This window comes from Tiliqua scincoides, chromosome 6 (genome assembly GCF_035046505.1).
Source record: "Tiliqua scincoides isolate rTilSci1 chromosome 6, rTilSci1.hap2, whole genome shotgun sequence".
NCBI lineage: Eukaryota > Metazoa > Chordata > Lepidosauria > Squamata > Scincidae > Tiliqua > Tiliqua scincoides.
The window spans coordinates 15,595,827-15,609,084 of record NC_089826.1 but is presented as its reverse complement, the minus strand read 5'-3'; the positions used below and the strand labels follow the sequence as shown (position 1 = coordinate 15,609,084).

General features: G+C 44.4%; 1 protein-coding gene across 2 annotated transcripts in view; it reads right to left on the bottom strand.

The window, feature by feature from the left end:
- GRID2 (glutamate ionotropic receptor delta type subunit 2) overlaps positions 1–13,258 on the bottom strand; it is a 997,958-nt gene that overhangs the window by 440,888 nt on the left and 543,812 nt on the right. Inside the window, exon 3 of one of the 2 annotated variants that reach the window (XM_066632190.1) lies at positions 3,875–4,159. The exons of the other annotated variant lie outside the window; for it this stretch is intronic. Within the exon in view, the coding sequence (XP_066488287.1) occupies positions 3,875–4,159 (285 nt within the window). The remainder of the gene's footprint in view (positions 1–3,874; positions 4,160–13,258) is intronic. 2 annotated transcript variants of the gene reach the window in all.

The window sequence follows — 13,258 nt, the reverse complement described above, 5'->3', positions numbered from 1 at the left end:
GCCAAAAATTTAGTTGTATTTTGTCGACCAGTGTGATCTGTGCACATCTCATGCAGACATCATACCTGCACTGAGATAAAAATGTGAATAACTGCACCCAAGTACAGATTAACAATGTTTGAACATGAGTACAAAGGTGTACCGAGGTTATTTAGCATGTGAACACCCTTACCCATTCAACAGGCAGCCCAATTCTAACCTCTGCTGGCACAGTGGGGCCACATGTGCTCAGCTGTACCCAGGATAGCTTATGATAAAGCTAGAAGGCTGGAAGTCTTGGGGCATTACCCCATCCCAAGTAAAGCCCAACCTGCCCTCCCACCTGGGCTACTTGGATTTGCGCCAGCTGTTTAGGATAGGATATGGCGGAGGCCTGCTCTGCTGATTCCATTCCCCCTCCTGGGCCTGATCCACCCCCCTCTTCCACCCTTCCTGCCTCTGTTCCACCCTCCTCCCATAAAAGCGACCTCTGAGAATGACCTTGAGCCAGGATTATCTGCCCAAGAGATTTCATAGCCCCTGAATCTGCCAAGCAAGGTGCCTGGGGCAGAGGAACACTCCTCTGTCCCACACCAGTTATATTCAAGAAGGAGTACCTAGATTTGGAGACTGAAAGTGTCAACTCTTATATGTGGAAGAGGCAACTAATATGTGGAATCTGAAGAAACCATGCAAAGGTGTTCTCAGCTAATGGTCCACATTGGCAAAGGCAAAAGATGTAATTTAAGCGCATGACAATTTCAAGACACAACACTATTCATTTATGTTTTTAGCAACTGCACTTGAAAAATTAGTGCTCTGACAATTACCAAATCCTGGCTTGCGGCCTTCAAAAAATTCTCCTATGACCTATTTAACATCAATTCAGACCTATGTCAGGATTGATCCTTGAAATGGATTTTAAATTCATTTCTCTCCCCTTCACACCAGTGTCAAGGATTTGGGACTCCCCAACTCTATCTATGCTTGCCCTAGCAAGCACTCCGGTTCTACTGTCATTCCACCCTCACCCTGAGCACACACCACTCCAAAAGTCAGAGTAAATACTTGATTAATAACTGAGGTTAGTACATCAGAAGTTGCCGCCCATCTTAGTGGGCTTCTCAAGGGCAACTAAGGAAATGTCAGTACGCTCATTGCTACACAGAAAACAAGAAAGCTAGCTAGGTCTGCACTACTTACATGCCTACGTACAGGTTACATTGTTACCATCTCGATGTTCAGAGCGACAGAATTTCCCCTTGGCATATGCCAACCCCGAGGGGACCCAGAGCAAAGGCTCAGCTCATTTTTATAGAAAGATCTGCCAGTCATAATCCCTTGCTTCTGCTGAGTCATGCTTGGTCAGCTCAGAATGCTGGACCAATCAGAACTCTTGCACGTACCTGTGGCATGATCTCATCTTTTGCACCTGTGTGTTATCTCATCCTTGTTCCCAAGGCCATGTGGCCTTCTTGAGTTTTTCCAGCCCTCCATTTCAAAGTGAACTCTTCTTTCCCTTTCTTTGAACACCTCCAACACTCCATCATCCTGCGTAGCTGTGTAACCCACTGCAAAAGACATTCACTTCCTTTCCCATGTCTTTTACAATCCATTGGTATTTTAAGTACTCCTCCCTCAGTTACAGCGTCTATCATATCCCATCACCTTATTATAACTTTAAATACTCTCTTATGATCCAATACTCTCTAAAATATCTTTTCACCCCTTTCACAACCAGTTCCCTTCTTCCCAAGCAATCTCCCTAACTGTTCTATATGGGGGAAATTGTGGCAGAACTGAGCCTGACTTGCGCCAGGCAGGCAGACAGGCCTGCTGTCTCCCAACCTGAAATGTTGGTTCTGAGCATGAAATAACCATTCCAGCGGGAAGTGATGGAGCCCATCAGCTGCATGTAATTGGTTCTGCTTTGTGGTTCTTAATTCATGCTTTCCCCCCCCCCCTGTTTTCTGAGATCTGCTTCCCACTGCTGGCTACCCTGTGCCTTCGATGGCTCCCCTTAGACATGCATAGCATAGGATTCTGCAGTTCTCCGTTCGGCAAAGAACAGATGGCTCTCTTTCTGTTTCACTGGAACTTTGCTCAGTTTCCTTTGATTTCCACATCTCTCTCTTCTACTAACAATTCCCATAGCTTTTTTCCATTACCAAAAATCAAAGGTTTGTTTTTAAATATGCATTTTGAAAATATTTTCACATATTTCCTTGATGCTTGCTCAATAACACATTGCAAATACATTGTTTATGTTCCACAAACTTATGGAGCATGTAGAATCCACTGACATGTCTGAATCTCAAAATCCAACCCACTGGGAAGTGCTAGACATCTTGAACCAATGGCATAGTCAATAGATTTCAGCAAGAAAGGAATTTGGTAATGTCTCAAAGCCTGGCCAAAATACAACAACAACTTTATGGGTTACTACAGGGCCTAAGAAGTAATAGGCCTTGTAGTAATAGAGTCAAGGTTTGCATAGGTTCTATGCAGTCTGTCTACCTCCTACACCAGGGGTGTCAAACATAAAGACCCATGGGATGAAGGCAGCCTCCAGAAGCAATTGGCCCCGATTTGCACATTTTATCTTCTGTCATTTGCAGCGTTTATTTATTTATTTAGCATATGGCATATAATACATGGACTCTATCTATCTATCTATCTATCTATCTATCTATCTATCTATCTATCTATCTATCTATCTATCTATCTATCTATCTGCAGCTAATGAGTTTCTGTGTGAGAACATAGTGTTTATTTCTGGCCATCATCTGCTTAATGATGTCATTTCCGGCCCCCAGCAGTCACCATCAATGCTAACATCAACCTCTGTATGAAACAAGTTTGGCACCCCTGTTCAATACATTGGCAGTATCACAGAGATGGAAGGAATCCAAAAGCAATCTAGTCTTTTCAAACACAAGATCATCTATCAACCAGCTCTTCACAGGACAGCTCACACAATCCATGTGCCAAGTAGAGGGTTAAGTATTCCATGAAAAAAATTCCTGCAGAGGAAATCACCCCAGTTTACTCAAGAAATTAGCAAAGGCCCATGCTTCAAATGACAAAAGGCGGGAATCCTCTCATGGAGCCAGTCAATATGACACTCAATTACTAACTTCAAATATGAAAAGTTGGACTCTAGAGACTCTCTGGAATAAAACCTTCAGAGTAGGACTTCTGCCTCAACCTACCTGGGTAGAAAACAAATGACTTCTTCCCTCTTAAGCACTTATGATTAGGACATGTACAAAGCAATCTTGCAATCCTTGCTTCCACTGCTATTTTTAATTATTATTTTTTCCTAAATGACAACAGCACATGATGATGATCTGTTCCTATGCAAACCCATTTAATCCTCTGAATGGCTATCATCCTCTACTTCATACTTGCAAGAAGGCACCCTATAAACACTAGCAAAGTGAAAGAAGATGCTGGTTCAGTCATTTCATAACATGATAGCTTACACAAGCTCCGTCCTAACACAGATGTAAAGATGTGTGTAGGATGCATGTACATTTTCCTTTCTGAATTCTTTCCTACATAAACAGTATTCACACATGACACTGAAGTTCAGGAAGGTCTCAAATCTTTTTCTTATTGTCACGTTTAAAAAAAATATACCCTTAGCTGCTCAGTTCAGCACTTAAAGGAATTTTTAGGCAGAACCATTAAAGTTTATGACTTTCAGAACGAGGGGTTAGATTCCCCCCTAAAGACTATGTAAAATGCTAATACTGTCATAAAATGCTTAGAGAGGAATGTAATCTAGCGGAAGATTTTAAAGATCTTAATGCAATTTCATTTCATAGCATTATATGCATTTGGTTATAACAATTACTCCTTATGTACATGCACACATTGAGTAAATACTCACCATACTCGCTATCATAGAATATAATGAATTTCTGCCAGGCATATTCCGTGACAACCCTCAAGATGACATCATTGATGTAGACAGGAGGACGGACAAAGAGTGTGTAGTCATCATTCCTGTTGCTCCTGGTGGTCCCACAGCCACTCCTTGGAGTCCCAGCTGTTGACCGCTGGATGAAGAGGTGGGGGATATGCATAGCATCTGCCAAAGACTGGAGGGACCCAGCTGACGTACAGCCGATGGAGCTGACAAGCGCCAGGATGCCATGGTTCATAAGGTCACAGGCTGCAAGAAAGCACAATGATATTCAAGATGACAAGGGCAGATCACTACACACAAGAGCTTATTTTTTTCTCCCACTGAAAGAAAAGAGGGCTGATACAGAACCGCTTCAGTCAAAAGAGAAGAGGTGAGAGAGTTTCCACAAATTCAGTCATCCTGTCTCTTCTGAAAACAGTCCATTCTTAAAGTCCGTATGCTGCCATAAAAGCCATGAGGCCTGTCCATTCATGCAAAACTGCCAAACGTATTACCGCTAATGAGAGCTATAAGACTGGCCATCTCTCACAGCCTGGAAGCAGGACTCAGCCAGAGGAAGAGCTGCGTCTATAAATATAGCCTTCTGAGGACTCTTACGGACATTCATAACAGAATCCCATATTAAATTAACCAGAGTTCCTGGGGAGATAAATACTTCTCAAAGTCCACCATGCCAGCTCTGGGAATAGGATATTTGCATTACACGCAAAGAGATTTTGAAGCCATAATAGCTCAGAGTGGCTGTCAGCTTTCGAAGGCAAAAAAAGATTATGTATGCATATTTGTCCAGCAAATAGCTTTGGTGCTGTCAAGGCAGCCACTTGATCTAGACTTTGATCTCCCGTGGAGGGCAGTTCATGGCCTATTTGCACAAGTGTTGCACCACTGGAGTGGAATTGGATGAATAGCCAATAACACTGGTTTGTAAAGAAATATTAAACCTGCAGATATGAGATCTTGCACACCTGGAGAAGAAGCAGTATGTGCAATGGTAGCACATTGGATCCTTGTGTGATATTTCCAGAGGGCAGCTGTGTTAAGGCACAATCCAGGGAATGACTTGGGCCAGTGCAAGGGACTTGTGCTGGCCCAACGGTGTCACTTTCACGCCACCAATAGAGCTGGGAGGCCGGCCCAAGCTCTGCAGAGCTGGCACTTCAAGTAAGCCCGCATCAGCCACTTCAGGCCAGCACGGAGGTCCGGAGGGCAGGAGAGAGGCATTCTGGGGTTAGGGAAGGGCAGGTGCTGGAAGCAGGCAGGCCCATGGATGGGTGGGGGTTGTGCAGGATCAAGCACTTTTGCCGGATCCTAACCCCAATCTCAGGCAGCTCGAAGCAGCTCTGGGCTGCTTGGATTTGCACCACTTCTTGAGGTGGCACAGATCCAAGTGGCCCCACTGGGTCTGCTATGGCTTTACCTTGGGTAAGGGGAAGGAATTCCCCTTGCCCCTGGCTGAGCTGCAACCGGCCCCAATCCTGTTCTGGATATGGGTCAGGCCAGTTGGCCTTACCGTACCAGGGCATGATAGGATTGTGCTGCCCCATCTGTTACAGCAAAAGCACACAAGTCTTGTAGCACATTAAAGGGTAACAGATCAACAGCCCAACCCTATCTAAATCCCCATGAAGCAATGCAGTGGTGCTGGCACGGCTATCACTGTATCCCACAGGATTTTTGGCAGCTGGAAGTTTCCTCAGGATAAAGGGACTTTTGTCCAATTGCCCCAGTGTAAGCACCAACAGCTGCTATGGGTCAACTCAGACCTGGACCAGCGATCTCACTGTGCAAGTCCAAGTCGATCCATGAAGCTGGCTCGGGCCCAGGGAGGGGGTTAGTATATGGCACAGAGCAGCACCACCCAATCCTGACCCATCTTGGGCCTGATTCGCTCTCCTGGGCTTGATCCAAGTAGATAATAATGGGTTCCATGGACCAGTGGTAAGATCGCGTAGTAACTGCTGATGGTTCATGTGCCTCTTTTATCCTCCAAAAGTAATCTTTAAGTTGACTTCAGTATGTCACTAATGGCCCAATCCTGTCCACGTTGTACATTGCTGTGGCACCCTCTCCACCAGCCTGCAGAGTACTGCCGCTGGTGCATGGCCCAGAAGGTCACACAGGGCCAACAGTGCCCTGCGGTTTTGCTGACAGTGGGGGCAAATAAGGGTGGGGATCAGGGGCTGGGGCAGATCTCAGTGCAGTGGTGCACACCAACTCTGAACCACCTCCCCCCCAAGAAGGTTCCTCAAGACTATGCCAGCAGAAGATCTGGTGTAGCTTGGAGGAGTCCTATAGGCGACCAGGCAGAGGCCAAGGATGTTAAATGTTTCTTTACCTACTTTTCCTGACCAGGCTGGTTCCTAGCCGGCCCACAGAGGATGCTGTGTCAGCAGCCCTGTACCGTGCCAGGTGGCCCAGGATAGAATTGGAATACATTCAATATGACATTCAATGTAAGTTTTTCCTGGGACCACTTGAGATTGATCTGGTGCCACTTTTAAAAACATTTTCTTAATGAACATATTGTGACATATGTGTCACAATGGTAATCAAGGCAAGAGAGGGTTCCGGATTTGTGCATAGTGATCGCTAGCTCCTATGGTTACCATGTGGGTCTAATCTGGACTCACACTGTCAGTTGATCCAACACACCTCATTGCATTGTACACAGAATTACACTTAGAAAAATGCAGTGCTGAGTATCTGCAGGAGGCGAAAACACAAATCAAAACATCAGCACTGAAAACATGGAATTTTTTATTAACACCTTGTAACTAATGGTCCAGTTAATGAAGGCTGAGAAGCAGTAGAAAATCCTGAAGTGCTATACTAATGACATCCACATTAATACTGGAGGTGTTTATCATGATTAATGTTAGTGCAATTGATAAATATCAAAGGGATTAATAATGATTAAGCCCATAATTTTGACGCATTACCCCTCTGGGAAAAGCAGAGGGTGAAGTGTTTATGCTGGCTTCCTAATGGAGTTGGAAGCCAGAGAGAGGAAGCAAGGCAGAGCAACTTTTTCCAAGTAACTCTTCGCGCGGCAAGGTTTAACACACCCAATTTATGCTTGGCCATCAACATGGGTAGCTGACCTGTGCTTAAAGATTCAGTGCAGGCAACTGCACATCTAATGAACTGCAACTTGAAACTGCTGTTACCATGTGTATATCTGTGGTAACCTTTGGCCAGATGCACATATCTTTGTACTTGCATGCCGTTACTCATTTCTGAGAAAGGTTAGCAGGCACTGCAAGTGTGTAACTACCCCTGAAAGGACTTAGGGCCCAATTCTGAAGACCCAGCGCCGGCCCTCCACAGGTGGTGAGTGTTGCAAACTTGCCGTAAGGCATACTTCCAAGACTTAGCACTGGGTCAGTGCTGGCACCAATCTGTGCTGAGCCAGTGCCAGTCCCAGGCCCACAACACACCACCCAGAGCAAGGGATGAGCTCCAGGTGGCAGAGAGGTGAGTCGGGGTGGGGGGACATGTTCCAGGATGAGGGAAGGGCAGGGGGAAGGTGGAACGGGGCGAGGCAGCAGGGCTGGAGGCGGTGGGACCGTGGAGCTCTGCTCTGCCAAATCTAGAACCCCGTGTTAGGCCTCCAGTCCCCAGATCCCAGTTAGCCTCCAGTTAGGCCAGATCCCAACCCCCGTTCCCAGGGAGAACGGAGTGCCTCCAAGTTGCTCTGCTCTCCTCAGAATTGTGCCACCTCAGAGAGTGGTGCAAGTCCGATGAGACCCATAGGGGCCAGCAGCACCCAGGGGTAAAGGTAAAAGTTTCCCCTTGCCTCTGGCTGAGCCGCTTCTGGCCCCTATCCTTCGCTGGATACAGCGCAAGCCTCTTGGCTTGCCTGTTCCAGCGCAGGATAGGATTGTGCCCTCAGTTTGGCAGGCACAGCTCCAGCATGCACTTTTTGTGTGCTCGAAAAGGCCCTCCTGTCCACCCTGAGCTTCCTAACAGTGTTTGTTGTGTTGCATCTGGTCTCCAAATCCAGAAGTAACTGGTGATGATATCGTCACCAGTTACTTCTGGTGGTACTTCCAATAGGGGTACGGTGGGGGCCAAATGCTGAGAAATGCAGTTCTAGGAAGAATCTGAGTGAACGACATCTACTTTCAACAAATGCACTGTGCAGTCTCAGAAAAGTCATTCTCATTTCCATTAATACATACACACCAAAGTACACATACACACAGCTGTTTACACTTTGCAAAAGCAGCCAGAAAAGAGCAGTGCTACCATATGTTTTAGCACATTGTTGTACAACAAATGTTCTTCTCCCACACATTTTGCATTTTTATTACACCAACCGATTAATACTAACTTATCTTGTTAATTATTCAACAGTCAGGCAACTTTTCTTATCCCTTTCATTGAAAACAAAGACAATGAAGGAGATCCTATTGTTTAATCTCTTCATAGCCAGTTCCCCTGTTTAATTCTCCTGGGGAAAACACTGAATTATCTAGGTTGCCAATCTATCTGGGTCTAGCCATCTATCTTCTGATTCTAGAAATATATCCATGCGTATCTGCTCATCTATGTGTGTGTTGTATTTGATGTTACAAAGCTCCCTTTTACTGCAATGAGACTTTTAAGCATGAGCATTGGCACATTAAAAAAAAGTGGCCATTTTACATGCTTCCTGTGATAGGATATTGTTCAGTAGCTGTTAATGAAAGTTCAGTCCTTTTTCTCAGGAGGAAGAAAGTAGTGAATTCAAAGGAAGTACAGATGATAATTTTGAATGAATCAAGAACTGTCCAATCTGGATACACGCAACTCACTTCCAAGCAAGTCTTAAACAAATTTCTGTTTCAACTGTTCAAAGGCTGAAGGAAGGCTTGTTCTTTATTTTCAGGATTTCTGACCCACCTTTCCATCATTAGAATGATGCTCAAGGCAGTTTACAAAAATAAAAATACTAGAATAATAAAAAGTCCAATTTAACACCAAAATAAACACAATTATAATAACTGTTATAAAAGCAGCACAATAAAAAACAGTATCATAGTAAAATCCATAGCAAACCCAGAGATAAAAATTAAATATCTACAAATTAAAAACACACTAAAACAGTAATGTTTTCATAGACTGGCAGAAAGTCAACAGGGGTGGATATCTATATTTCCCTGGGAAGGACATTTCAGAATCTGGGTGCAATTGTCTCCTAGATCCCAACTGCATAACACACTAGAAGGTATCCTTGCTGATTCGAACAAGCAAAACAGGTTCATATTGGAGGAAGTGGCAATGTAAGTATCATGGATTCAAGTCTCATAAATTCTCCAAATAAATAAATGTCATTGACAATTACTTGGATTCTTTGTTTGTATCTGCTCCCAATGTAAAATATCTTTATGGCTGTGATCTCTCTCTCTCTCTCTCTCTCTCTCTCTCTCTCTCTCTCTCTGAACAAATATTGGACTTCAAACTTATTTTCTTCTTATAAATTTATAGGTACAGCCTTAAAGGTTCCATAACAAAGTCAATACTGAATTTGCTGCCAATAATTATGATCAAACCACACAAGTTTGCCATAAGCAAAACAAAATACTTCACTCCTAAAATGTCCATTACATAGCACTGAAGGAAATGACACATTCAAAAGCAATTCTATTACAGTTGTGATTACAAGTGAGGAACTAAAGAATTGTGTTTCTTGTTTGAAGATGCAATGTTGCGAGGTTAAGAGCCTGATCCACAAGCCACTGAAGGCAATGGAAACCATCATGCTGACTTCAATACATTAGATAAATAGTTCTGAAATTGTCTACCGTCAGGGAAATCTTTCAACCTCAACTTGAAAAACACATGGAAGAGTATCTTGCAGTACACATTCCATTCACTCAGAGTGCTGACCAACCCTGTTGGGTTTCAGTGTTGCTGTCAGGACCAGCCTGAGACCAGACCAGGGGAGGATTGAGTGTTTGTGTTTGGGGTGGGGGAATGAGCACTACCTTAACTCCAGAGCTCAGGTCAACCAGGCAGGTAGACTTGGGCTTCCAGTTGAATTTGGCCTCTGTGGCTGAGATTTGCTGGACAGGTAGACCTGGGCTCCTGCCCCCAGATCTACCTGTGAGGTAGAGCTGGGGTCCCTTTCCAACAGCCTGCTGGAGCTGCCTGTTCCAGGCAAGCAGACCTGGGTTCCCACGTAGACTTGGAGCCCAGATCTATCTGCCGGGTAGACCTGGACTCCCATTCCAACTCTACCCTCTGGAGCTGCTTCTTTCAGGCAGGTATACCTGGGCTCCCAGCTGGGTGCAATCCCTGCCCAGTGGGCACTCCCCTGGCACCTGACTTTGCTCCCCATCCCGGAGGGCACTCTTTGCTGCTGGCTCAACAGTTTGGTGGGGCCACACTCTCAACTTTCCCTTGCAATCTTCTTGTTGAGAAATTCCTGATAGGCTTCTGAAACCCTGCCCCGCCCTTCCAAGTTTTCCCAGAACACTGAAAAACACTGTTGATGGATTTAGGGATAAATGCAAACATGACTCCTAACCAATTAGTGTTAATAATGTATAGATGCCATGTTCATCTGGCTGTTTTGTGCAAAAAATCCTGGAAGATAAAATAACGTGTCTGATATTTTCAGCTAAGAGCTAGAATTCTGCATGAATTTGTTTCACATTTGTTTTGATTGACTCAGTAACAAAAGCACACTGGGAGTTCACATTATGGTCTCAGGTGCACTTACGGTACTTCTATTTATCATGGACAGAGGAGATAATTTATGTCGATAGTAAACAAATCACTCATTACTATGAGCCCCCACTGAGTGAGAGACATGTATGCTAACTACCTTGGCACATCAGGTCACACTGATGATGGTCTTAAATCATTTCTTGCTGTGGAAAACCAGGGGGGGATTAAACAACTCAGAACATCTTTACTTTGAATTCAGAAACAAATCTGGCTAAACCTAAAAACTGTGCAAAATATCGATCTGAAGGCACTTTTGTTCTAGCATTGTAACTTTAGTGCATTGCAGATGCCTTGAGAAGGGTGCTTCCAAAAGAGGAATTTCCAGATGTTAGGACCCTAATTGAGGCGGTCACAAGCTATGTGGAAACAGCACAGGTTCACATGGAAGCTTGTCACATTGGCAGGGCCAACCTAGATAGCCCGGTTCACTTTTGCACAGAGCCCCACAGCCTTGTACCTTATGTGTTCTCTCCTCAAAAAAATCCACAGAATTCTGTATTAATTTACACAACCAATAGTTGGGAAGCTACCAATTGTAGACAGCCCAACAACGGCACAAGGAAATGAGATTTGGCCAGAATTAGTTTGCCTGAGGATGTCACTCTTACTTTCAGCCCTGGAGCAAGCAATTGAAAAATAAAGAACAGAATCTGGATCATGAAGGTCACTTCTAATATAATTCAAAGACCTGTGATGAAGGGGGGATGTAAAATATAAGACTCCCCTTTCAATGCATATATTGATGGCTGTGTAGCTCCCATAGTTATCTGCACGGCACCAACTGTGAAGTAGTATGTCAGCATTCAACTTTCCTATCCCATGCCAGTGGAAAGGCCAGAGTCTCCCATGCACCCCACAGCAGCAGAAGATAACGATGGAGGTACATTGGTGGGGTAAGTGGGAAGGGGATCAGGAGGATGCAATAGGTACAGTGTGAGGGCAGAACAAGGTGGAAACAGGTGCAGGGGATGGGTGGATTGAGTCTGGGAAGGGGGAAGATTCGCCAAATCCTAACCCCCTTCCCAGACTCTATCCCACTTGCTACTTAGCTAATGCAGATTCAAGTAAACCCCTCATGCCACAGAAGCTTATTCCTCCCCCCCCCCCCGATAAGGGAATGATTGTTCCCTTACCCAGAGGAGACTTCCTGAACTGCCCCTACCACCACAGGATTTAGCAGTAACCAATTTGGTGCTGCTGCATCCTTGGGGAGAAACACTTGGGTTGGGCTTTCTGTCATCATTAAAATCAGCAGAAGAGTAAAATTAGGTTGGTGCTGCTGATCATCTTTAAAATTTCCAGCCCCTGGTCACAGCTGTGTTGTGCTACTCCCAATATTAGAACATTGTGTCCATTTTCAGCACAGATATATTGTCACCAGTTTGGAGCACAATGGGACCAAGGGTTGCTTTAGGCAGAAATATTCCAGGAAAGGTTTTCCAAACACCTAAATGCTTTATCAGAAGCTCCCATCTTAACATTTGACTCTTTACATTCCTAGTATTCACTCCCAGCAATATGCATTCACAAGCGTTCCCATATTAACTGCCCTTTCCTGCAAGATGCATTTCATATACCCTAATGTACAGATGAATTTCAAAAATCTACATATCCAAATTAGACCAAATTGAATGCTTCTCAACCTGGGAATACTAGCTGTGCTGAAGAGATGAACCTGAGACCAAAAAGTCCTGCTCAGCGCCCAAGGATGACTAGCTAATCCCAGAGAAGGCTGCAACTGAACAACCCATTGTTGTAACAGCTTTTCAAGATGTACCACCCTCTGGTACTGATGGGCTGAACAGTGTCATGGGTGCTGCTGCTGGCCCCCTACTAGCCTCATGCTTCCGCCCAGATGGAATGGGACAAACCTACCCACATCTGCAAGCCACAGACCGGAGAACTACACTGTGTTTCAAACACTTCTGGTTCTGCTTTATTCTGGAAGACTGTCTTCCCCTCCTGAAATGCTCACCCACAGCGGCACGGTATAAGAAAGGCTCTAAGAAGGTAATTGAGGGCTGTGATCTCAATTCAAAAGTTTTTTACATTTTTTAAAAGTGTCCGTAAAGTCTAAGCCTCTTAGCATGCTGCAAGGGCGAACCGAATTCTCCTGGCAAATGGCTTTGGGATGTTCAGAAGGCCTTTTTATGTAGATTGAACTGCGAGAAGGGGCTGTCTTCTCACCCCTTTGCCTGGCAGGTAAGGTCATTGTTGAATCCATGCATAATTTCCCATTGAATCACGCAAGCAGCTCACATTTGAGCCTTGGCTGCTGGGTTCCAAAATTCAGAAGTGTTTTTGGGAGGAAAGAATTTACTTTGCATTAGGCTCTTCATGTGAAAATGCAAGATGGTTTTGAAAGGAAGTCAGCTTAAATTTCCAAAACTATGAAAAGTATCCGAATGATGACTGAAAGGTTTCAGAATGACCCTGGCCATATTCAAATACAGCATAACAAAACCTTGCCACTTATTTCAAATGTTCATAAAATACACGCACATACACAGGCAAAAGGGAAAAAAGTGTGCAAGTCTAAATGGGAAGCAAATTAGATGTATTCAGGACCAGCAGCATTTTGTTAAGGTATTATTTCTGCTGAGAGAAAGGGATAGTTTTTAAAAGAAAAGT